Source organism: Etheostoma spectabile, chromosome 10, assembly GCF_008692095.1.
Source record: "Etheostoma spectabile isolate EspeVRDwgs_2016 chromosome 10, UIUC_Espe_1.0, whole genome shotgun sequence".
In the NCBI taxonomy this organism is placed as follows: domain Eukaryota; kingdom Metazoa; phylum Chordata; class Actinopteri; order Perciformes; family Percidae; genus Etheostoma; species Etheostoma spectabile.
The window spans coordinates 12,676,848-12,701,636 of NC_045742.1; the positions used below are offsets into that span (position 1 = coordinate 12,676,848).

Below are 24,789 nucleotides of genomic sequence, written 5' to 3' on the forward strand. Positions count from 1 at the left end.
CTACATTTTCAGCCTTTTCCTCAAGGCTAATTACTGCAGTTGTTTTAACTAAATTTGAGATATTTGACAGCTTGACAGTACTAACATGTGGAGAGAGGTGTGATAGGTAGGTAGGTACACTACTACTATTACTACTGTGAAGCTTAATTAGGTTTGAAAAAGGGTTACACGGTTTACAATTGTAAAGGTTACAATCATGTCATGGTTCTTTGTATGATTTCTCTTTATTCAGTAAAATGTCTAAGGCAGAAGGAATTATTTGAAATACACCTGAGGGAGAATTCTGCCCTAAAATTCAATTCAGCTATCATTATAATAATCCAACTGACAGAACAAAGAGATAACTGATTTACAATCATGCTTTATTCTTGTAGATTTCTTATAAAAGAATCAAATAAAAGTTTCTTCACACACTCTCAGTCGTGCTGTATCCCTCTTTAACTAAACTATACTTTACACCTTAAGTCTCTTCATCTTAAATATCTTTTATTAGTTTGTGACTTCAAACCAAAACATCATTGATTGTCAACACAAAATCTGTCTTAGCACCAGTACAATACAACTGTACTTTCGCTTCTTCTTTTTTTGAAATACTGTTCTTGATGGGAGGAAAATCTCAGAATAAAGGGATCCTAATAAGTACATTTCATAATGAAGCACCAACCATACAAAGCAATTTTTTCTCATAGATAGGCTTGTCAGATACACAAGAGGTCAAATATATTAATGACTATTAAATTAAGCACAACAAACAGTGTAAATAAAACACTGCAACACAAAGCACTCTGGGATCTGGGAACGACATATCGGACGTGGCTGCAGTTAAGAGGGCGTTTCGGCTCCTCTGACACAGGAGCCACCTCTAGACTCCAGAGATGGTACCACTTCTCCTCTGAGAGAGATCCAAAGGATTGTGTATCAGTTCAGGAGGAGTGCAACCTGGGGAGTGGAGAACACTACTATCTGTCCAGCTCTGTAAACAAACTCAATCTCAAGGTCCAAAAAGACATTATTTCGTACTGCGTGCAGGGACGTAGACAGCTTCGTGCTGCCCACGCTTACTTTCTGAAATGTTGAAGAAAAATAAACATTGTAAGCTAGAGGAGGATAAAGTGAAAAGTGAAACAGTGGAGAAAAATGGAAACGAGGCTCTCATTATATTTGATGATTATGTGCCGTGGTCTCTTCTCTGCAGGTCTCCAGGTCTCCCAGGTTGACAGAGGAACCATCTGGGCCAGCGGCCTCCCTGACTTAAGTGTCTTAGCTTTACGCAACAGTTCACCAAGATAAAAGTCTTGGATTATCTCCCGAAAAAATATCGCTTTCCCTTGGGAACAAACTCAAACATAAAGTCCTAAACAACATAATTCTTTAGCCACAAGAATACATTTATATAAACAAATGTTTTAACCCTGATGGCAAGATATACATATACACTACCATGTACATACATAATCAATACAAAAGGTTTGCTCAACAGTTCTCATGTATTCAAATATACCTATTGATAGAAACCTGAAAGCTGGACCGACCACTCCCATGTGCAGGTCCTTGTGATCACCTAATCCCCTTCTGTCTGAGGTCAAAGGTTTTGGGTGGAGTGTCATTTCTGTTGCTGGAGTTAAAACCCATGACCCTCGTTTCATTGGACGGAGAGGTTTCCTTTGAGCTGCTGCTTGCAGGGAAGGACTTGGGTTGACAACAGTTTGTATGGTGGAGGACTGTGGTGAAAGAGAGGCTATCGGCTGCGTGGCTTCCCTGTGTTTGTCAGTGTCTCCTCCTCTTCATCCTCCTCATCCTCTTGCAGGATGTGAATGGAGGAGCCAAGTAGTCTCTGTAGCTCTGGGACACATCGCACCAGATCCACAAGTCCCTCTTCTTCTTTCTCTTCCTCCTCTTTATTTTTGCCTTTGTAAGGTGAAGCCAAAGCCGAGCTCACCTGGCTGATCGATACCTGCCTCCACAGCTCAGCACGGGACAGACTCACCACCTCCAAGTGAGGGTAACGCGCCCGGAAGATCCGCGCTGACATCTTCAGACGCTTCAGGACGTCTGTCAGAAGAAACCAGTTGCAAAAGCTGCAAGAGATAAAGATGTCTGATATTAGCCAACGGTTAGAGTAAGAAAAAAAGAAAAAGGTATCCTCAAATTTAAAAAAAAATCCCTGTAGCAACTCCATCAAGTTGAGTGAAAACAATGTCTGCCACTACTTTGAATCAACTCTTCTTGCTGATGAGACCAGGCTTTGAAATCAGTTTGAGAGTGAACTGCAGGCAGATCACATCAGCTGTTGTCACATTTGTCTCAGCTTGGATTTGGAGACTACAAACAAAAATCCTTCTACACAAACTAGGGGCATTGTGGATGAAGCAAACAGAATCATCTTTTTGACCTTTTTTTCTCCTGTTTGAGTGTATGGGTTGTTACCAGACAGCGAGGGTCTAACAAAGACACAACATTAGGAATTGTTCAGCATTTTTGGCGCTTTACCCACACTAGCAACGTCATGACATAAATGTTGTGGCATAAACGTCGTGACATAGACGCCATGGCATAAACACCATGGCATAGATTAACTAATGATCTACTGTTCATCGTCCCATACTTTCCACCATTCTTTTTTGTACTTTTACAATGTACACAAGTGTGTGTACAAACAAAATGTGACAGTTAAGGTGTTGGTAGATCATTAGGGGACATGTTGTAAATATAAACACAATATTTCTGTTTGTAGGTCTGTGAAATACTGGAGGCAGAGAAAACACACCTTGAGTCACAGCCATCCCTACCTGCTGTCATCAGAGCCTATTTGACATTTACTCCCATAAATATTAGGAGCACAGAGAAAGTGCATTCACACTGAGATGACTCATGCTAAATGTAGTAGCGCTTTGCGGGCGGAACAGAATCAATGAATATAATCTGAATGAATGACTTATATTTGTGTGAACCCACCCCTGGGTTAATGACACTTGAACATGATAGCAGGGTAAGAGAGGCTCAGAAGAGAACTCAAACAGAAGGCAATCTTTGTCCGAGTCCGGCTCAGTCTTTCCTGTTGTGTCCTCCTCCAGCTCCTGGTTCTGCTCCGACAGGAGAAAGTCCCAGCATGGCTCCTGGTCAGTCTCTGTGAAGAAAAGTCCACTGAGGTGAGATGACGAGGAGCAGACACACAGGATGTTTTCGGCGCTAACACTGTGCTGTTTGATACACAGGGTTTGGGCCCCCTCTAGTGGACAGTCTATTCACAACACCCACAACACGTCTATGACTGACTGCTGGTGACTGCTGGTGATCAGTTAGAGGGACACAAACTTAATGATGTCAGTCGCAACAAGTTAATTAAACCCTATACAGAGACACGAGGATATGACAATTGTGTTTACGAGACATATTTTGAAGGATTATTTACTGATGGACTGGTATTTGAAAATCCAATCAAAAGAGGGAATCAGCTGATCCCTCAGCTAGTGTGCTGTCTTAAGAACTGTCAGCTATGAGCTGAGATGATAGCCAAGTAAGTGTAAGTTTAAATGTAAGCAGAGTGTAATGCAACGTATTTATTAATTTACTGATGGGATACGAAGTTTGCAAGGCTTTTTCCTCAATCTGTACAATAGTTAATGGCACAATGGCTCCTAAAGCCAATTATTCTTCATATCTCCCATCACTGAGAAGTCATCACCCGAAATATCATAAAGGAGAGAGATTAAATTATTAAGTAACCATTAATATCTAACAGAAATGTATATCACATTAACAAACTATAGGTTATATAATAATAAAGACTATCATTGGGGAGGAAATAATTGGCCTGGACATGCAGACCATACTGTGGATGATTTCAAATGTGTTAAATCCCATCATGCTCCTTGGAGAAATGTACAATTCAACACAAAAATTGAGAATAATTTAAGTTGAATGGTTTAAACCTGTTGTGGAACATCGCTCTACAGTACATAATTTGCACAATATTTATTTGGGGGGCCAAATAAAGGTTTTTATAGTTACCAACACATTTTTGTTTCTACAGTTTATGCCGAAAGCTGCAGTACACTTTCTCTTTAGTCTTCTTAGTTCTTCCATGCATCTCTAATCCTGTTTATCCTCCACTGAATAACTGGCTCCCTGTGGCTGTTTACAACACCACAGTGATGCTGGTACACAAGGCTAACACCCCTCCGCGTCCCAGTGGCCGAGCCTGTGCCCGGCCTACAAACTAGAATCATTCCTCCTTCCTCCTGACCGGCGTAAGGAACAGGAATACTTGACTGATCAGTGGACTGATGGATTGGTGGACAGAAAAACAGATCCAGACACCATTTCAAGGTTTCTTACCAAACAGGGAGCTACTGTAGAAATCCCAGGGAAAACTGAGATCCTGTTCTTTGCGGCCTTCCAGGTCTGTGAAATATTCTAGGAAAAAAAATATGTGTTATATTTTGACCGGTTTATCTGTCATCACTGCTTGAGCTGCATTATGTGTAAATCTATGAAAATATGAAGACATGGCTTCACATCTGCATCAGAGCTGTATGAGTGTGTGGCTGCATTTGCTACTGATCTCTCTCTATACCTGAGACGCATGACGTGCACACTCCACTAAACACTGATACAGATTCCAAGTTGATGGTGAAAGAAACAACATGTTTTCTCACTTAACAAGGAAATATGCTTAAAACTGGTACAACACCGTCAACAGTGATGTCAAATAAAAAATAAAAAAAAGCTAAAGACATGTGACAACCAAAAGTTATTCATGTCAGAGGTTCCCCAGGAAGCCAGATGTGTAATAAATCACTTTGTCGGTCTCGATTATGGAACAAAATTGATCATAAGGAAGCAATTTAAAACGTTTCTTTAATGAACCATTGGCCCTTTGTAAGGGTCAATAATTGAAAATCACTGGAAGCTTTTACCACACAAAATGCCTGTTTTTTGTCAATGAAAGCCTTATTTAAACTGACATGACATGTTTTTGCACCACAGTGATCTCTTACTGACTGTTATTATTCAAGTCATTTTCTCAAAACTGTAACCTTTTACTGATAAAACTTTATCAGATCATTTTAAAAAAAGTATAAGGGCACTGTTACACACTTATAAATACAAGCAGTTGACCATCGCCTGCCGTGGCGATATCCATGCTGAACGTGGGCACGATGTGATGCGCACAGAAATCAGTTTTCTGTTTTTTAGTCTGTTTGAGTTGTTGTGATTGGTGGATTTTGTTTTGGGAAATGTATACTGAAGAGCAGAGAACGATGGCAGAATGTCTCTTGTGGGGCAGTTAAAAAAATAAAAATAAAAAATAAAAAAAAAAGTATGGCCAATATCATACAATACCAGCAGGTTAGACACAGCAACAATTAATGTCTCCTCCATCTTGGCTCACTAAGAAAACTATAGCCAATGACAGCCAAGTGGGGTCAATCACACAATTAGCTTTATTATAGCCCTTGTGAGGATTATTGTGTTTGTTGACAATGGGAAAAATGGATTTAGTCTGAGGTAAAACAGCATTCTTTATCCATTTATCCAAAACTAGTTCTGCTGATGGAGGAGGAGGCTGATGATGGGGTGAACAAAGAGAAAAGGGAAAAGGCTTTACTACCTGTGAGGAAGGTCTTCATGTTGGGACTATGTGCCAGTTTGACTGGAGTGTGTCCAGAGTAAGTGGCCAGAGTCGGGTCTGCGCCGTGGTTCAGGAGCAACCAGACTATAGGAAGGTTATCACTCGCTACTGCATCATGAAGAGGCCTAAAGAAAGAACAAAGAAAACACAAATGCAGATCAGGGATTGTACACCTTTAAAACACACCTTAATCTGTCAGCAAACATATTGTATATGGAGTATCAGATGTGTTGGACAGTAAAACTAATATTTCCGGTGATTAATTACAACTTGTGAAACTGTTATTTAGAGACAAACTCCTTTGATTGGAAAAGCAAATATGCTTTATCATGTGACAGGAAGTATCACAACCTGTCAATGAGTATGTCACCATGTTCATTACTACTCTCACCTGTAGAGGGTATACATATTCAGGAGTATTACTGACATTTTTAACCACAAAATATGCAGTACTCTATAAAAAAAACAACCTTTGTAACAAATGTAATTTGTCCACTATAAGAATATGACACATACAACTCATACCCAAACACTCGACATTTTAGCAAGCGAAGCTGAGATGTGACAGATGGCTCTAAAGTGTGGACCTTTAAACTGAGGTTATTTTGTTACACATGCTGTTTGCAAAGGTCAAGAAACAACTACCATGCTCTAATTTGTCAAACATTATAATACTTACTTATATTACTATTATAAGATATTGTAATTTCCATAGAATTCAACAAATTAGAACCACAACAGTTAATCATGTAGGATGTAGCCTTACCGTGTCCCATCCTGGGCGCTACAGTTGACGTCAGCGCTGTGTTTCAGCAGCATCTGGACAATCTGAGTCCAGCCTCGAGAGGACGCCTCATGGAGAGCTGTATAACCGGCATTATCGCGCCGATTCACCTCCCTGACGTCCTTTTCAAGACAGTACTGAACGACATCCTGCAGAGCAGAAGTACCACAGAAACTGTCACATTATAATTCAAAGAGGTACACTGTTAATTGGAGTTCAATTCATGCTAGCGATATTACAATTGAACAGGTGAATTTTACCTGATAGCCCAAGCGTGCAGCACGTTGCAGCAAAGTCTCCCCAGCATTTTTATTGACAATCAGTCGCCGAACCTCCGGAGGAACAGCCCTTTTGGGTGGAGAGTCTGAGCCGTTGCATCTACCCAATGAGCCTTTCTTATTGGATGGAGATGACGGCAAACTTTTAGGAGTGGGTGGGGGGCTTTCTGGTCTTTTTACATCAGCACCATCATTATCCAGGGCAAGCGAGGCAGCGCGCTTGCCCAAACTGCTGCGTTTGGTCTTAATCTAAAATACAAATTCATTAATTAGAGCAGTGTGTGAAATGGAATCTCTTGTAATGCATTGCCAAGTTAAGGCAATGGGTTCCAGTGCAGTATAAATCCAGCTGCCATCATAAATGTGACAAACATCTAGCCACAAGGGGGCACTCTAAGCCAATATATTAATGCCACACTGCATTTTATTCCCATAATCCCTGTGTGGTTTGAAATGTACTGTAATCCAACAAGCAGCCTCAGCATGCCTCTTACCTTTTGCTCCTCGTTGTCACTCAAGTGCTTGCTTTTGAACTTCCTCTTCCCTGAAGGCTTGTCCTTGAACTCTGGAGATACCTCGCTCTCCAGGTAGCGGACTGATCCCGAGCGAGTGAACGAGGTTCTCCGTGGAGGAGGCTCAGGACTGCAGGTGGTGGGACTCGGACACTGATGCGTGTGTGGATCTGTAACGACGAATGCAATTGGAGGTTATGCTGTATGGTACCACACAGATGAACGCAGCGATAAAACTCGCAAACAATTTTAATATTTTAACATCACTCATCTCTTCTTTGATGTATCGATGCAGTTACGGAGCAGCTTAATGCTCTTGCTACTCTGAACATCGACCATGGCATATTTTAGGTGCTGTTTTGTACCAACATCAGACAGCATAATACTTCCTTAACCAATGGCCCTTGGTTTAGCCAAGTCTCTGAACTACTCTGTTCTGCTTTTTTCAATTTTGTCCTCAAGTTTGACAAATTTCTGAATATTCTCCACATACTGTATGTACCTTATGATACGTGTCTTATACACATAAACAGGTGCCCAACTTGGACATGAAACGCAAGAATATAAACCGCAAATTGCACACACACACACATATATATATATATATACACATACACATACAGTATGCGCTGTCTTCATAATCTTTGGTGTTTGTTGACTATACTGCAATATTTTGTATTTGTCCATTGTATATGCTGCATATTTGAATCTGTCTTAAAATGTTCTATAAATGCTTTTCCTATGTTCCTTTTACGGTGACGTACATCCTCATGAAATTAATTTGCCCCTGTCTATTTAATAAGTTTTAACAGTAGAAGCACCCCAGCTAAGCTTTCTTATGGTCAGTGCTGAATCATTTGTCTTAAAATTTCTAACTTCTAATTTTGTAATTTCTAATGCCTAATCAAACCTTCAGTCAATCAGTTACTAAATTGTCTTTCTATTTCATCCCCTGGGTTGTATAAAAATATTATTTAGCTGCTACACAATCCATTCTATAACTTTATAAATTGTTTTTACCACATCTGTAACTAACAGCTGCACTTTTGATTAAACTTGGGCGGGAAACAGTTAATTGAAAACTTAACTGATCTCAGGAGAGAAAGTCCGTACCTGCTGGCCCGCCGCGGTTCTGTCTCAGGGAGTCAGATTCTTCAAGGTGCTCTCCATCTTCCAGCTTGTCTTTCTCAGTGATGTATTCCCCAGTCTGATACTTTTTGCTACGACATCGCCGGCGTTTCTTGGGAGCAGGCATGTCACCCTCGGCACTGGCTGTCTTGCCCTTGCCCTGAATCATTCGCTCAGGCTGCGGGTTTGAGCGAGGCCTCCCTCTAGGACGGCGAACAGGTTGGGTGGGAGTCACAGGGGGTGACGGGGAAACGGGGGGAGGAGGCATTTGTGGGGGTGGAGGGGAAGGTGTTGCAAAGCCCCAGAGGTCGAGTCGAGCCTCATCAGGTCGCCCTCGTCCTCTCCTCAGCCGTGGGAAGGAGCTCCCTGTAGCTTCGGCCTCCTTGCTGGACAGAGCAGAGCGACTGAGAGACACTGGAGTCTCTACACTCTGACCACTGTTGCCGCTATCTGTAACCGATATAAATCATATTTGATTGTTATACGGACACAAGCTTCTATGCTTATGACTGAGACATCAAAAAACACCATCCAGACAATATGTGTGACATTTTCTGTAAATAAAATGCTACATGTTTGACACCACTGAAAGCCTCATTACATTTTAGAGCCCAACCAATACTAGATTTTTGGGGCCAATGCAGATATTAGGGAGTAAAAAGTTGACTGACATTGATTTATTGGCTGATTTATTGGCTGATAATTGTTTTGCAATGATCCCTGAAATATGGTTATCAAACACTTGTGACAGAGATATGTAATGGAGGCAGGATATTTTACAGTTTATAAGAAACCTAATTGTTTAAATGAAATAAGTGCACTGAAACAGTAAAATTCACTGGAAAAGAAAACATTAGCAGAAACATTAACTCATGATTTGCTGCCGCCGAGTCTAGACCTTGCACCTCTGCTATACGTTCAAGGGAAACTTTCAACGTATCCGGTGGAAAACCAGACTTTTAAATTCAAAATTTGGTAAACGCAATGACTGGAATTGTTCCGTTTTTGAGGTTGTACCAAACTGCCAGTCCTGGACAAAAGCTGGGTGTGAATACATGTAACGCTACTGTTTCAGTCCTATTTATGTTAATGCATATAGACAGAATGGGCTAAAATGCTCACACATTTGCTTCCACTCGACTGATAAGGTATGAAAGTAGATACGTGGTCAGCTAGCTAGCTAACTAGCTAACAAGTGGAATGAGCATAAGTCATAAGAGAGTAAAGTATGGGAACGTTGTTTATTTACTTTCCAGCATCTTACCAACTAGGTAAGAACGTAGTCAACACTCAACAGACTCAAACCACCACCGCACCGTCATCTGCTGAGCTGCAGAAGGAATATGATGAGATGCTGAGTAGTCTGGACTGAGTAGTTCGTTAGGTTTGTTGTTTTATGTTCCAACGGTCAAATGTTACTTTTTGTTAGTGTTCGTAATGTATCTCTTCAGAACATGGTGACTTATATTTGTAATTGTCATTTTTTCTGGTTTATAATTTTAACCAATACTAAGGTGGCCATTACATTTATTGACACCAACTGTATTTTGCTACAGTGACTTAAAGTTCCCTGTGTTGAGTAGCATTATATGATTAACAGTATTGGTATACTCTCGCTGGACACAATCATCTTTTTCTTAATTATATTCTATTAAAAAAAAAAAGTTTTAATTTCGCCACATATCGGACAACATATGTGCCAATGTACAATATCGGCAGATAAAACGCTGCGAGAACTTTTTAATGCTGTAAATAAGAAACAAAGCCATCACCTGATTTTTTGCGGGTTAGTTGCTCGGCCTTGTTGGGACTGATCTTGTCCCTTGGAGTCGGCTCTGTACTCTGTGGAGAAAGTTTCACCGCTGATAGACTCTGCTCCAGCACAGGTGCACATTGTTTCTTTTGCTGAAATACACAGGGGACAGAGTGAGCATGTTGTACTGGATGCTACTGATCACAAAGCTTTCATGGTGACGGAGAGCACGTAACAGACTCACAATAAGCCCTTGGAAGCTAAATTATCAGTCAGAGATTCATATCATGAAAGAGAGCTCTGAATCGCCAATGTGATTGTTCAAATTTTGATGAGATTGAGGTGATTGCTAACTAAAGAAATTTCCCTGAGATACAACCAAAAGAACAAAGATATTTTAGACATTTAAAAAAGACAAACATAATTTACCTTTTTTTGACAAGACACTTTGGTTGGAGTATTTTCTGTGTCCTGCTTTTTCTTTCCTGCAGCCTTCTTTGATGAGTCCGGTGGCGACTTCTCCTTTGCTGGCTTCTTAGGACTGGTTTTCTTTTGTTTGACGCCGGCAGCTTTTGCTTTGGTTGGCGACTGCTCTTTGGTTCCATTTGTTTTCTCCTCAACATTGTCGCCTCCCGCCACACACTGGCCTGTAAGAATAGACGCAACCATGCCTTCCAATTTTTCACTTGGAGGACCGCCTGACGCCCCACTTTCTTTCTTCAACATCTCCCCCTCTAACACCTGAGCTAGTTTGCTCTCCATCCTGTTCCCATTTGTTGATGCATTGCTCCAAAAGAGATGAGACTGGCCGGGTGGCTTTGAGGAGCCTTGCTTTGCTTGTAGTCCCATGTGTTCTCCCTGGCTGGTGTTTAACTCAGCATTATTCTCTACAGGCTCAGTGGCGTTCACCTTCTCGTGCCTCTTCATAGCTTGAGTTGAATCCCCTTGAGGTGGCATACGAGCCCATTTTTCCACAGACCAGTATGATGGGTATTCAAAAGCACAAGTCTGTTTGCATTGGGTGTCTTGGCTCCCAGAGAGTGGATTCAACACATCAGCTTTTCTTGATGCAACAGGTGAGGCTTGAGTATTACCTTCACTTGTCTGTGCTGTTTCGAGAGCTTGCTGCTTTACGATGGACGCGAGGTTAGACAGGGGAGACTTTATTCTCTCCCACTTATCCTCCGGTTTGGACGGGCTCTGCTGGGCACTATGAAACTTAGATCCTTCTGTAGCTGTGATACCCTTCATCTTCGGAGATCCTTGTGTGATTTTTCTCTGAACAGACGAGGCCTGGTGCGGAAGAAGAGGTGGCTGCTGCCAAGCTGGATTGACAACAGCGATAGAGTATGGCACTGCTGTTTTGCCAGCTCCAGATTTCTGATGAGTCTGAGCACTGGCAGAGCTTGACAGGGCAGTTGTTAGGGCTCCTTTAGAGGGACAGTTCTTTGTTATGGCTGTGCTGGTGTTTTTAACATGCTTGATGCTGTGAGCATGTTGGTTGCCCTTCACCAGACAGGACGGCTTCTTTCCTCCTGAGGCCAGATGCTCTCCTTGGTCAATTATAGATATAAACTCCTGTTTTGCAAAACTCTGAAATTCATCTGCAAAAGGCCCTTGTCCGTCTTTGCCCCTTAGAGTAGAAGCCAGTATGGGGCTAGCCACACCTACATAAGTTCCAGGGATGTTTTTTATAGAGTCTTGTGAAGATCCCTTACTCCAGGTTGGTTTGGGCTCTGGGACCTGGTGATTCTGAGGCCTGTTTATTTGCTTTTGATGGGATCCATTTCTGTGGGTGTTGGGTAAGTTCGGGTATTGCAAAGCTGAGCTATAATTTGTAGAATGAGTCCTCTTTGAGTTCAGAAAATCTCTCTGAGTTGACTCATTATTATGATGCTCAATCATCGAAACAGGAGGGTCACTTATGCATTTTGGACGTTTTGATTTAGCAGATAAATCAAGAGGTACATCTCTTGGTTCAACTGAGCAAGCTGTATGGTCCTCTGAAGCAGAAGGAGGTGTCATTTTAAGAGAGCCCATGGTTGTCTTGTCTATGCTGTTGCCTTTCTCCACATGGTTCAGCAGTCTGCTCTGAGAGGTGATGCTGGCCAATGCAGAGCCACAGCAAATGGCAGCAGTGGGAGACAGCGTGTAGCGGGTGGGTGCTGTAGGAGTTAATGACGGGTGCTGCAATGGTAGGGCAATAGCTGGTGAGGCTACCACTGAGGCTAACGATGTATGCTCTCCCACAGATTTGGCATTCTTATTAGATTTAAGTTTTGATGATGCGCCGGCTTTTTTCTCTGCCGCTGGAGTTCTGCCCACCGAGAACGGATAGGGATAGGTCCGCATGAGAGGTGTCCCTCCAACACCTGAGCTTTGAGGCTGAATTTCTTTGTGAAACTGACCGGCTGTGGCTTGTCTCAATGCTGCAATCTGACCCAATGCTGGTGGAAGAGTGATTTTACAAAGTGGAGAGGGGAAATTAGTGGAAGGAAGGAAGGCAACAGGCTGAACTGGTTTAAACATGGTGGAGCACTGAAACCCAGGTGAAACGCTTTGCACAGATTGTGTTTGCGGGTGTGATTTCTTACTGGATGTCACATTGCTGTGACAGGAGTTGAGTGAGTCTTCCTGGCTGACTTTTACGCCACTTGACCACTGAGTAGTGGGAAAGGCCACAACACCATCAGCCTTGAGTTTAGGGGCCTCTGCCCTTTTGTCTGCTCTCTTCTCTGAGTCAGTGAGGGCTGAGCTGGACGTTGGTGCATTGTTGGGCTGTTGAGGTGGAGAAGGCTCAGGGCTGTGGTTATAATTGCTATTGTCCAGGCAGGCTTTTGCTGTCTTACAGTCTGTCGTTGGAGTGGTCTTGTTTTGCTGACTGAGGGTAACATCTCCTCTAAACTCAGGGGGTAGCGTCTGTGGGGGATTTCCCACCATACTAGCAGACACTTTATTTGGAGCACGGATCTCTCTGCTCACCGTGCCTCCATCCCCTACATTCATTAGTGTAGGATCCACCTGAGTAATAATAGAAGATCATGATGCCAGTGTTATTTAGATAAGAGAAAAGAATGCTCTAATCTAGTAATCGAACTGTAATGAAGAAGAAGAAAAAACAATTACCTGCATAGGTGTTTCTTTAACACAACATACCTCAGGGGTAGCTGAGTCAGTCAGGTGAGAGTTCTCCTTGAAATACAGTGATATGCTGCAGAATACACAAGAAAAAAGCACACTTAATGTGATTACTGTTGGTGCTGTTCTTGTTTCAATCACAGAAAAGACTTTTATTTAATCCTTTATGAAGGAATATAAACTACTATATGCAACAGTAAGTGATTCAGAGTAACCAACAATTGAAAAGTTACTTTCTTTAAGACGGGCTTGGAGGCCAGATTTGTTAAAATTTCCACAAAGCCAGAAAGAAAGGCAATTCAGGGTGGCAGAGGTAAACTGAAGAATGCATTTGTTCTGTTGTTCCCTTTCGTTTTATTTATTTGCATGCAGGGAATGCTCACAGTTTGTCAGTGTTGATCAATCTGGAGAGTGAATTATCTTTACTAAAAACAGGATATTCAGTAAATGAAATGAGAAACATGATGCAAATTTTTCATGCTGAACTGAAATGCACACCTGCACCTTTTTTTCTGCCGCTAAAATCCTATATATATCAAATCTTCACCTCACGGTGAACCTAACTTATAACATTCAGTGCTCTGTTAAAAGTCTACTTATGCCATATCTTTTGTTATCTGTCCTGTTCCTTGTCTGTTTTAAACGTTCTACTTTAGGTAGTAATTGCACTTTATGTATAGTCTATAATGTGTGTGCACAAAATGTAATGTGTCTCGAATGTCGTCTTTATATATTTTGAATGTGTAACACCACTTGACTTGATTCGTGGCGAAGCCTTGTTTCGTTTCACTATATACAGTGTATATGGTTGAAATGACAATAAAAACCCACTTGACTTGACCTAATGCACCAGTTGCAACATGGATGTATTATGAGCCAAACGGGCCCCTGGCAGAGACATATAAAAGGCCACCATTCCCAAAAAACACATCGCTCCCTACAAGTTGTGCACAGCCAATTTGCCAATGTATTTTGCAGGTTAAACTTCATTTATTTAAAGTTCTGTTGTTGGCTGAGAATATTTGTTCACCCTGGAGATGAAGAGAGGCTGCCTAAATCCCCTTCAACCTCCCTGCCACAACTGATCCACACTGACACTCACTTTCCACACACACTAAATACTATCACAGGGGTGAAAAGTGGATGACTGGAAGTGAACAAGTTTGGTTTCTTATCAGCGGGACAGTTAATTATTTAGGAGTACAATACAGCAGCCCACCTCAGTTAATTGCAGTTTAATGGTGGGCTCGTGCAGTGTGAATCTAAAATTAGAGATGGAATTCCACCCATTGCTTCTCTATTGAGAAAACAACAACACAAAAAACATGTTCACAACAGAACTCAACCTTCATTCACAAAACAAACAATGTTAACCATGATGCGCATGATTATTAATAAGAATAAGCAAACAATTAATCTAGACTGATGTCATCTGAAAACAAACATTTGAAATTCTCTCATCTAGCCTACACCGGCGACACACGCCTGAACAGCCCCCATGGTGCGTAGAGGTGAGCGCAGGCGAGCGCATCTGCAAGTAAAAGAGACGATCTTCAAAAAGGGACTCGACAAAAAAATGTATGTCAAAGCTTTGGGGGAATGGAAAATGTTTCACCCTTGAGTCAGTGAAACATAGCGAATACGATGCAAATAATGACTGACACACCGATATCTGCTGGAATCTGTGAGCACGGACTGAAAAGGATTCAGCGATGCAGATACCGCTCAGTGCAAGGAGGGTCTGCATTCATTACCGTACAACAGTTGCTTACAGCTAGTTTGTCTTTGTGCTGCGATCATACGCGGTCTACTCCGCCACAACATTTAAATTCATCGGCTCTGATGTAGGCCACTAAATGTATGCAGTAGTCCGGCACACACGCCGTGGGCAACACTCAGACAAAAAAGTCAAGTCGGACATTAGGCTACCGTAGAGAAAAACAGCCTCGACGAAACCAAATGATTCAGCCCACTTCAGCCCGGTCAGTTCATGTTCAGCCTCACGGTACAAAAGACACACGTTCCAATGTCATATGTGAAAAAAAGTGCACAATGCACGCCGTGGCATTGTAGGCTTTGAAAACAATTTGCTTTCTCTGTTGTAAACATCAGCACGGAAAAACTCTGGAGAGCTCCGGGTCGGTCGGTCGCGGGAGATGTCGAGCAGTCACCACAATGAGAGAATGGCAACTGGCTCGAGGTGATCGGTCCACCCACAGACAAACACAGGCACAAACTGCACATGAGAGCCTGTATGCATCATGCAACATGCCTAAATAACGAAGGCAACATGGATGGAAATGTTTCGAGATGAAGGACAGATGTTTGGCCATGTTTTAGCAAGTGACAGGATAGATTTCCACCACATCGAGTGGCTTCTTCGGAGGAACACAATGTGGCAATGTGTCACATCTCCGCCTGATAAGGTAAGTCAACATCAATGCAAAGCCCCACAGAAAACACAACGTAGAGCCAAACAAACGAAAACTCCTGACGACCACCATCCCGTTTCATCAGCCCACAAACACTCGACAAAGTAACTCTGCCAGTGGACGTTTTTACAAACAAATAATCAATTTCACGCGCTGATAACAAAAACTGTCTGCACCGAGTTACTCTAAAATGGGAAAAACAAAGTAGCCAATTGGACAACTACGGAAGGGTGGGTGAAACAACTTATTCCACTGGATTGGGCTGCCGGACGGGCCACTGGAAAGGGGGCAAACAATATATTTAACTCCACTGACCACCACCGTGGGTAGGTTTCGGCTCCCTGCGTAGCGGAGTCTCCGCGAAGCCCTCGCAGTCCTCCCGGTGGTTAAGCCTACATGTTGAGGCAGGCTACTGTTATTTATCCCCGGCCGACCTAATGTGAACTGCTCCAGTCTCTCCTATCGCTCCTTTGGTGGACAGACTGAAAGGCATTCACCGAGCCCCCCGACCCACCAAGCCTCTTCTCTCCGTCCCCCCTTTAAGGCTTTCTCTGCCGAAATATTGAATATTTCCCGAGCTAATCAGCAGGCGAGATAAAAAAGATGTCTAATGACACAAACAGTTACGAACCCGCTCGGCCAGATGGCATGTGAACGACGTAGCCTACAGGAACGACTCGGATATGGCCATGTCCAGCCTTTCGCCTCTGCCGTCCGTGGCTGCCTACTAATCTCGACGGTTTTCGGTTCTAAAAGTCCGGGGGGGCGGGAGGGAGAGAGGAGGAGGGGAGGGTATGGGGGGGTCGTCAAGACAGTCCGTTCCGTATCTCCAGTCTGGTGGGAGAGAGAGGAGCAGAAGGGGGCTCGGTGACAGCATGGGAGATGTAGTGCTCGGCTATCCACGCCCAGGATTACACGCTGGAGAGGCTGGGAGGGGTAAGGACTGCAGGTACCGGCATGCACTGCGAGCTTCTGCCGCTCAAGGGGAATGGGGGATCGCGACCAAAGAGTGTAACGGTGCGCTAAACTGAAGAGGCTTATCTTGGTAATGAAGTAATAAACTGTATTTCTTGTAACCAAAGGAGTCTCCGAGTCTTAGAGAGGCGGTGTTTGCGATGCAGTGGCAGTCAGGTCAATTAACAGAGTCACAGCAGCGGGGGATGGTTGCTAAACGGAATTGCCAAAATACAAAAAAAGAGTGGGAGAGGTTTGGGTCTGTTGCAGGGAAATTAACACGAGGAAGCAAGATTCCGGGTGCTCGAGGCACTCCAGTTGCATGCTGAAAGCAGACTGATGCAGCCTGGAAGAGATGGGGGAAACACTAAAGCTACTGATTTCTGAGTAGGATTAAAAAAAAAAAAAAAAAACTTAACTATGTGAGACTTTTATCTTTCAATAAATTATGGTCATTTGTGTTGATGCCATGGATTTGGCTTAACTAACACCTGAAGAGGTTATGCTTCAGTTGTAGGAGCCCTAGAAACACAAAACACAAGGTGACAACAGGCCGTTTTGCAAAAACTAACTTGTGTCTTTCCTTTACTTAGACCGGCGTATCTGTGTACCATTTCCACATCCCTTTGCAGACCATAGGAATATGTAGAACTCATATTATTCTCATCTGCATACTGCTTCCAAATCCTTCCCATCATTCACTGAAAATACTAAAAATACACAATTTATTCCAAATAACTAAAGAGAACTCATTCAGTGACACAACAAGGTTCCCTCATTATATTCATGTTGAATACTTTCTCCTCAACCATTATCACGTGGAACAGTCTACATCCCAGCTGTGTTGAGACCAAACCCTATAATCTTTCATTGTGTTCTTGATTTGTCCAGACCGGGGTTTTCATGGTGTGAAGACATTTTGTTGACAATACCACTGATTATTGATATGGACACAAAAAGTTCCACAACTTCATTCACATCTTGCAGTGCAGTGTGTCAAAATCACATTTCCTGTTATCACCATGTCGGGTTTTAACTGGATTCATGCACATGGTTTTCTACAGAGAAGTGGGCTTGAGCAAAGTTCAAAGCATAACTACAATTTGGAAAAGACTTACACCAGACTTTACACAAAATCATGACAAGATTTGCCATTCGTAAAGACAAAAGCCTTCAACATTTACTGAAACAATAATCCAAACTTGCTTCACACAGCAACTGAGTTTAACACAGCAGAAGACGGACAGGCTATTTTATACACAAGCCACAAACAACCAGGAAGATGAAACCTCTCCTGGAGGTAATATCATATTTACATCATTGCACAATTTGAACATCTACTTTTACTAACATCCTTTTCTATATTCTCACGTTGAACAAGTGCACAGTGAAACATGAGGTCAGTTTGTCTTTAATTAAAGTCTGACTTTAACTTTACACAAATAACAAAAACAAAGGTGCTGAGAAGAGTATTTGAGGACCAACATCTTATATTTGCAGTTATGAGGTGAATGACAACACATCTGCACTTCCAGTCATACACAGGGGAACAAGTTTAAAGTATCAAATCAGTCTGTTGAGGACTTGCACTTCAGTCTTTTCTGATTCTCCCCCAAAGATAAACAACCACATGCTATGTAGCTCTCCTATGCCATAATCACACTTTGGCATGCAGTAGTTAAGCAGTACAGGTTACTCTGTTGTAATTAGTCCACTTGTCCTACCTGAATCCTGAATGCAGTGTAGGCCTGCTGTTTACAAGGGTCTCCCCTCCTTAAAGGCCAACAAATCACCTACTTTTCTCAACAATTGTGGTGGTGAGGAAATAACCGCACACACATACACACACACAGACACAACGAGGCTGACTCTGAGAGTTTGTTTACTACCATGCACGATGTGTGTCGTGGTGCAGGACAAATATCCTGTCCGTTTGCCGAGAGTAGTAGGCTACGAGCTGAAACTATTTCGCTGCTTTCCTATCGCGGAGCGGATCGGAGTGTGAGAGCTTCTAACGTGCCCTTCGCCATTCGCTCAGTAATGGCTGCGTGCAGGCAGCCAGATCGTTGACAAGATGACCAAATGTGAAATTGGGAAACCAAAAACGCCGATCGGCAAAAACGGGGACGCCGTAGAGAACCGCCTCGGTATAAAGCAGGAGTATCACAAAGTCAGTAGCTGACACATCGCATTGTGTGTGAGCAGGGGCAACCCGGAGAACCTCAACGACCGCGCAAGAGCTATCCCGGTAGTGACCGGCTGCTCGGGGCTTCACCAATTATAGACGAGTTTGGTCCACAGGCTCTACATCGGATGTCTGAAGCTGGGGGGGGGTTACAAAAACTTGTTATGCATACAATGATAAATCTCTCGAGCATGGATGTGGTATTCCGCACATGCACTATGACAACTGCGATAGCACAGATGAAGGCACGTTGTTTATTGCGAAGGCCTGGTTTTTTGAAAGAATGTTGTCTTCAAAGTGGGCATACATGGTCCTCTATCTTTGACTCATATTGACGATTATCGACCCTATTTAGGCCGCCATGGTTTATAGCGACGAGCATGTCCCGTCTAAGTTCGTGGTTCACCTGGTCAATATTGAATGTCGAGGCTGGGAAGGCGGTTGGGGGGGTAACCGCTGAGTAAAAATCAAGCGTTTTTATTCTTCCATCTTGGTAAAAGTAATGGATTATTCTACAATTAACGAAGGGAGGATGGCAGCCGATCACAGGAACAGTAAAGGGTGATGTTCCTGTTTGCCAGGTTAATGGATGGCTCGATGCGCCGTCCAGATGATGTTAAATATCTGTCTGATGTTGAAATGCATCACTTCATATAGGCTACAGTTACTGTGTCGGCGTTTGGACAGACGACTGCATCCACAGTCGATACGCATGGACAGCGGACTCAAGTGTGTCATCTCGATACACAACTTGGCTGGCCATAGGCTACATGTGACACGATCCTACATAATGCCGTGGGATACCAGCGAGACATCGCCGCAACTACTGCAAGACACCAACAACTAGAAAATACACATATCCAGGTCAAAGTTTGACAGAGTTTTAATCGCCCTCAATAGCGTTGTGCAATGCCCCCTTTAATGCCCCCTGCTCGCCCGTAACGCCTTTGTTATTAGTAATCGCATGGTATTGCACCGTCTTACCTTGCGCTCCGAGCTGTCTAGAGCCACAACGCCTGCACACAGCGCAACAAGCTACTGTTGTCTACACAGAGGCTTCCGTGTGGGGCCAGGGATGTGATTTTGAAGTAGAATGAATACAGTATGCAATTTTGGCTTGTCCTCGCGATCTTCCCTTATTGCCAGTTTTCGGTCTGCAGCAGCTGGAGATGAAAATCGCGCACCCTGGGTCCTAGCGCCGGGTAAAGCCCTACAGGTGAATAACAAACAGACTGGTGCTCGGTGGGATTGAATCTTTAATTGCGGAGTGCTTCGCTGATGTCAGATAAATAGTCCTTCTACGACAGAGTTGTTATCCCAAAGATTCAACACAGGTTTAAAGATCCTGCTTGGAGAACACCTAACAAATAAATTATCTCATCAAGTCTAATTATAGGCTACTGGCCACATTTGACTTTAACAGCAAGCTAATGGTCTGCTGTCACACTGAAAAGGATCTTTCAACAAAGCACTTATAGAGTTCCACACAATCCTGTACCCTACAATCCAAATTGTGATTTCATTTCATTTGTTGAAAAAGATAATATAAGTGTAAGTAACTTTATTAGTGAATCACAGATTGTCACAGATTGGTGTTTGGAGTGAGTTTGTGTACGGTAAACAGATGAGAAACAGCTACAGTATGCCTTGTTCTCTTGGCAACATGAACTAAATGAGACAAACTACAAATATAGAAGTTTGGCAAAATACTGGAGCACAAACAAGTTTTATACTCCGCTGTGACATAGATGCACACAAAGCTGTCAGAATCAAGTTTTCTTGTATATCTTTGTTTAATAATTTTTCCATGATTACATGCAGACCTGGGAAATACCCAGAAATACCTGGGCCAGACACATGAGGTCAGGATATCCTGGCAACCTATTGGAAGCTTGTAAAAGTGGCTTAAGTCAGTGAACACAAGACTTAAGCCACTTTTACAAGCCTCTAATAGGTTGCCAGGATATCCTGACCTCATGTGACTTAAATGGTGGGATGTAAGAAAACACCAAGAAGGCAGGCAATGGTCGGAGCTCAGGTAGGCCATTTCTCAGTGCAACATCTTCATGATACAGGGGTCTCACTAGCAATTTGAAGCTAATCAGCATTGTTGAAGTTGAATCCTCCTCCTTGTGCATAAAGATAGATGTTCCCTAAAGGTTCTGACAAAGCAACGCTGTCAGAGGCACCACAGCAAACTAAGGGGATCTGCAGACAACAGCCACAGATACAGTACATTATTTAGAACAGCTTCCTCTGCCACCAATGGCATTGCTTTCATTGAAGTGGTGATCATCCTCCATTGAGGAGAGAGCAAGGCTGGATTCGGCACACCATCACAGTTGCTAAACTAATATGGTCATTTATCCCAAAATACCAAAAGCATGGCCCGCCATTATACGTTTACCCCATGGTTAGTTTGGCTTTTATGTGCCCAGATTTTGATTATGTCTGTTTCTGAGATTTTATCTTTCATCCTAATAACATGAGGTGAATTTCGTTTATGGAAATGTAGCATAATGTATGGACCTCACCAACACTGTACTTACTGATAAAACAGACCCTGTGGAATTTGTTGACAGTGAGGTCTGTGGTGTGTCCCAGTAACTGGGACACTGCAGCTGAGTTGTCCAAATGCAATTTTCCAACTTTTTCAGCTGCACAACTGAAACTGTATTTAACCAAAAGTTTACCAAAAGAAATCTCAGATAAAAGTTTTGTTTCGGTTTCACCTTTCTGTCTGTCCACATGCGTGCTTGCTCTCTGTTGATGGCCAAAAAAGGTATGCTTTCTATTTATTTTTTGCTCTCTTTCTCTCTAATTTTAGTGAGTTGGTTAAATTACCTTTAAATGTTGGTATCACTCAATTCATTTATAACAACTCGAGTTCACCAAAGACGGGCAGCCTGCATCCATCTCTGGTTAGAAGGAGGCTGATGTGGGTTGACCCATACAGATTGACCGCTCTTTCGGGTTTGAATCAGAACACTTTATTGGTCTTAATGGGGCATTAAAAGGTACACTTTGGCGTTTTCTACCATTTGCAACACTATGGAGCAATCTTTTTTACAAGTGGGTCATGTTTTGTTTTGTATTGTGCATGTGGAAGAAATTTTTGTTTTGAATAATTCTTTCTGGCTTTTTAGGCCTTTATTTCCGTAGCACAGATTAAGACAAGGAAGGGGGGAGAGAAGGGGAATGACGTGCAGCAAAAGGCCGCAGGTCAGAGTCAAACCCACAGCCACCGCGTCGAGGAGTAAACCTCTATATATGTGCACCTGCTCTACCAACTGAAGTAACCCGTCCACAAGGTGGACGATTTTAAATCCTCCATTGTTCATCTTGCCAACAGCCTGTCTTAGCTGGAGCATTGCTGTGTTTCTTGGTGTATTACTTGCAGATAAGTGAGATAGTACGAAGCCATTGGCAGCAATGTTGGACCCACTCACACAGCTCCATGGTGCTACTAGAGGTCAGAAACTCCGTGGGGAACCTTTAACATAGCTGGTTTCCACTATTCCACTGACTGACTACTGGTCAAGGTAACACGCCAACATACTTAGCAAGGAGCTAACAAACGCAACAACAAGAAGACTGCAAGAAAATATGGATGTAGCTTAAATAATTTCGAATATACAGTAAATACACAAATTCAAGGTCCCAAATGTTTTGTGAGGAAGGAAATATATTCAACATGCTTGTTAGACTTTAAAGATACACACAATGGGTTTTTGTTGAGGAACACAGAATCTACAGAATCACACATCAGTTCACTACTACACACTAAGGGCCAAACATCAAATGATGAAGAGAACTATTTAAACTGCTTCAGCGAGGCTGTTGCTTCTGGAAAACAAACCTACGTTTTGTTTAAAAGACTATGAACATGGTACATGGAAGTATTTGCTTTTTTTACATTGTTATATAACATGTTTGGGTTAGGTCTGTTGATCAGACAAAATAAGTTATTTGAAGACATCACATTGGACTTTAGGAACATTGTAATGGGCATATTTGAACTTCTTCTGACATTTTGTAGACCAGATTATTAACTGTTTGAGCAAGGAAAGTAATAGTTAGATGTAGCCCGACATGGAATGTTTTTTTATCCTGTTTGCTTAGATAGTCATTTTGAATTTGAAATACTTATTTTGCAGTCCAAATATGATATTGGACACAAGTAGTAATCATTAATGCTTTCTAGTTTAACATTCACGTACTGGATGAATTCAGAGATTGTAGAATAGGTCTAGCATATAATTCAAATTTGATCTTGCAAGCATATAAATCTGCCTCAAGGTGTGCTACTGTACCCCAGAAGCAGCTGCCCGTCACCCCCACATCTTACATACGCAACCTTACTTCCCTCACTGGCACCTATGGAGCTGGATGGGCTACAAATAAAAAGGATGATGCTAAGGGCAGACCATTTTAAGAGAGGACGGAGAGGATACTCTTTGGTGTAAACCAAACTCTTAACAGATCAAGGACATAACTTTGGGTTCAACATTAGGGGGGTTGAGAACAAATTCTGGCATCAAATGCTTCATTTTCTGCATTCTGGTTCATTTTTCTGCAACAATTTCTGCCTTTTCTTCATCAATTTATGTTGCAAATGTCTTTATTTATGGAAAGGAAATAATACAAAGTTTTTGGGGTGTGTTTTGATTATGGAGGAGAGGGGGGGTTGTAACCCCCCCCCATCCCCCCTCTAAATTATGCCTATGTAATGATGTATGATGCAGAGACTACAGCAGTAACACTTGCCGATATATATATATATATATATATATATATATATATATATATATATATATATATCCCACAGTGCAGGAGCGCTCAGAGAAATGAGCTCTGTTTCCTGCAAAGATAATACAGCAGTTTGTATGAGGAGATGGTGTTTAACATGTTCAAATATGTCAACTACATCCAATTTTCCAGTTTAAAGCCTTTATACTGAGCTGGACTTGCATTAAAACGGTGAAAAGTGGTTGGTGCACTAAATGTGGGTCAGAAAACTATTTTAACTGGCCTATAGCGAAGGAGCTTGCAACTGTTGATCACAGTGTTTATGAAATTCTTTACAGTCATATAGATACTATTATCATATTGATATTGAAATAATATTGATACTCTCTTTTGACCAAATGCCACACACAACCAGTGATGTAACCTTTTAGGTGGGATTGCATCTGTTGTCAAATATTTAACATGAGCAAAACACTCTACTTTTGTAATCCAATCAATCCATCAAATGTAATTACAAGTGTTAAATCCCCATTAAACATGGTCTCAATGCAGTGCAGGTAATATGGGATTTTTTTATATGGTAAAGTGACATGCACTGTTTTACCCTCAAGATTAAAACGTATTGGGACAGCTTCATAACAGTTCTGTCTTTTTAACAAAAAGGTCATATTTAATGAAGGTAACCAAAGCTGGTAAAATGCATCAGACAGTGCCTTGATTGATGGGAAACGACATGTTACCCTAAGTTTGAAATTGCACACTACCCTTGCCGTAACACAGTAGCTAAGCCAAGTCAGCTTTTTGAACTACACACGCATATCGTAACGCCTAAATGTGTCAGCTCCAGTGCATGCATGCGGCAGGCTGGAGACACGGACAAAATGTAGGCGACTTCATAGCGTTCATGGCTGGCAGCTCGGTTGGACGTTAGCTACCGTATCGTGTGATCGGCACAAAAGCAAAACGTCCCAAGAGCACTCCCCTCGCAACGGAACCAAAACACCAGCAGAGAAGACTTAACGCTAGGGTAGTATACAAGGGGGGTGACATTGTGGGAATGAACCTGGCCGATATTTTGTTTCGCCAAATCGCAGCTACAAAGCAGAGGAAAAGCTTAACAGTAGCCTACATAAAAAAAAATCAATGTCAGACTATCGTTGTCATCATTCATAACGAGAAGAACTGATCTGCCGGAGAACGAGATCAGCTGGTTCCATAGTGTAGCGGTTATCACGTCTGCT

At 42.3% G+C, this 24,789-nt stretch overlaps 1 protein-coding gene across 5 annotated transcripts; it reads right to left on the reverse strand.

The window, feature by feature from the left end:
• Positions 1–212: 212 nt before the first annotated feature.
• On the reverse strand, positions 213–19,978 carry bcorl1 (BCL6 corepressor-like 1). 5 transcript variants are annotated; one of them, XM_032527789.1, is made up of 13 exons: positions 19,784–19,945; positions 14,448–14,525; positions 13,217–13,301; positions 10,520–13,111; positions 10,110–10,242; positions 8,323–8,787; positions 7,192–7,379; positions 6,680–6,946; positions 6,402–6,568; positions 5,615–5,760; positions 4,339–4,416; positions 2,956–3,127; positions 213–2,078 (listed from the first exon to the last, which is right to left on the reverse strand). In XM_032527789.1, exons 3-13 carry the CDS (start codon positions 13,220–13,222, stop codon positions 1,739–1,741), a joined length of 4,554 nt encoding a protein of 1,517 aa, XP_032383680.1. In that variant the 5' UTR covers positions 13,223–13,301; positions 14,448–14,525; positions 19,784–19,945; the 3' UTR covers positions 213–1,738. The 5 variants fall into 5 exon arrangements, with proteins under 5 accessions (XP_032383680.1, XP_032383678.1, XP_032383677.1 ...); XM_032527787.1 differs by lacking the exon at positions 19,784–19,945 and adding an exon at positions 16,292–16,514; XM_032527786.1 differs by lacking the exon at positions 14,448–14,525 and having other exon boundaries at positions 19,784–19,978.
• Between the last annotated feature and the right edge of the window lie 4,811 nt (positions 19,979–24,789).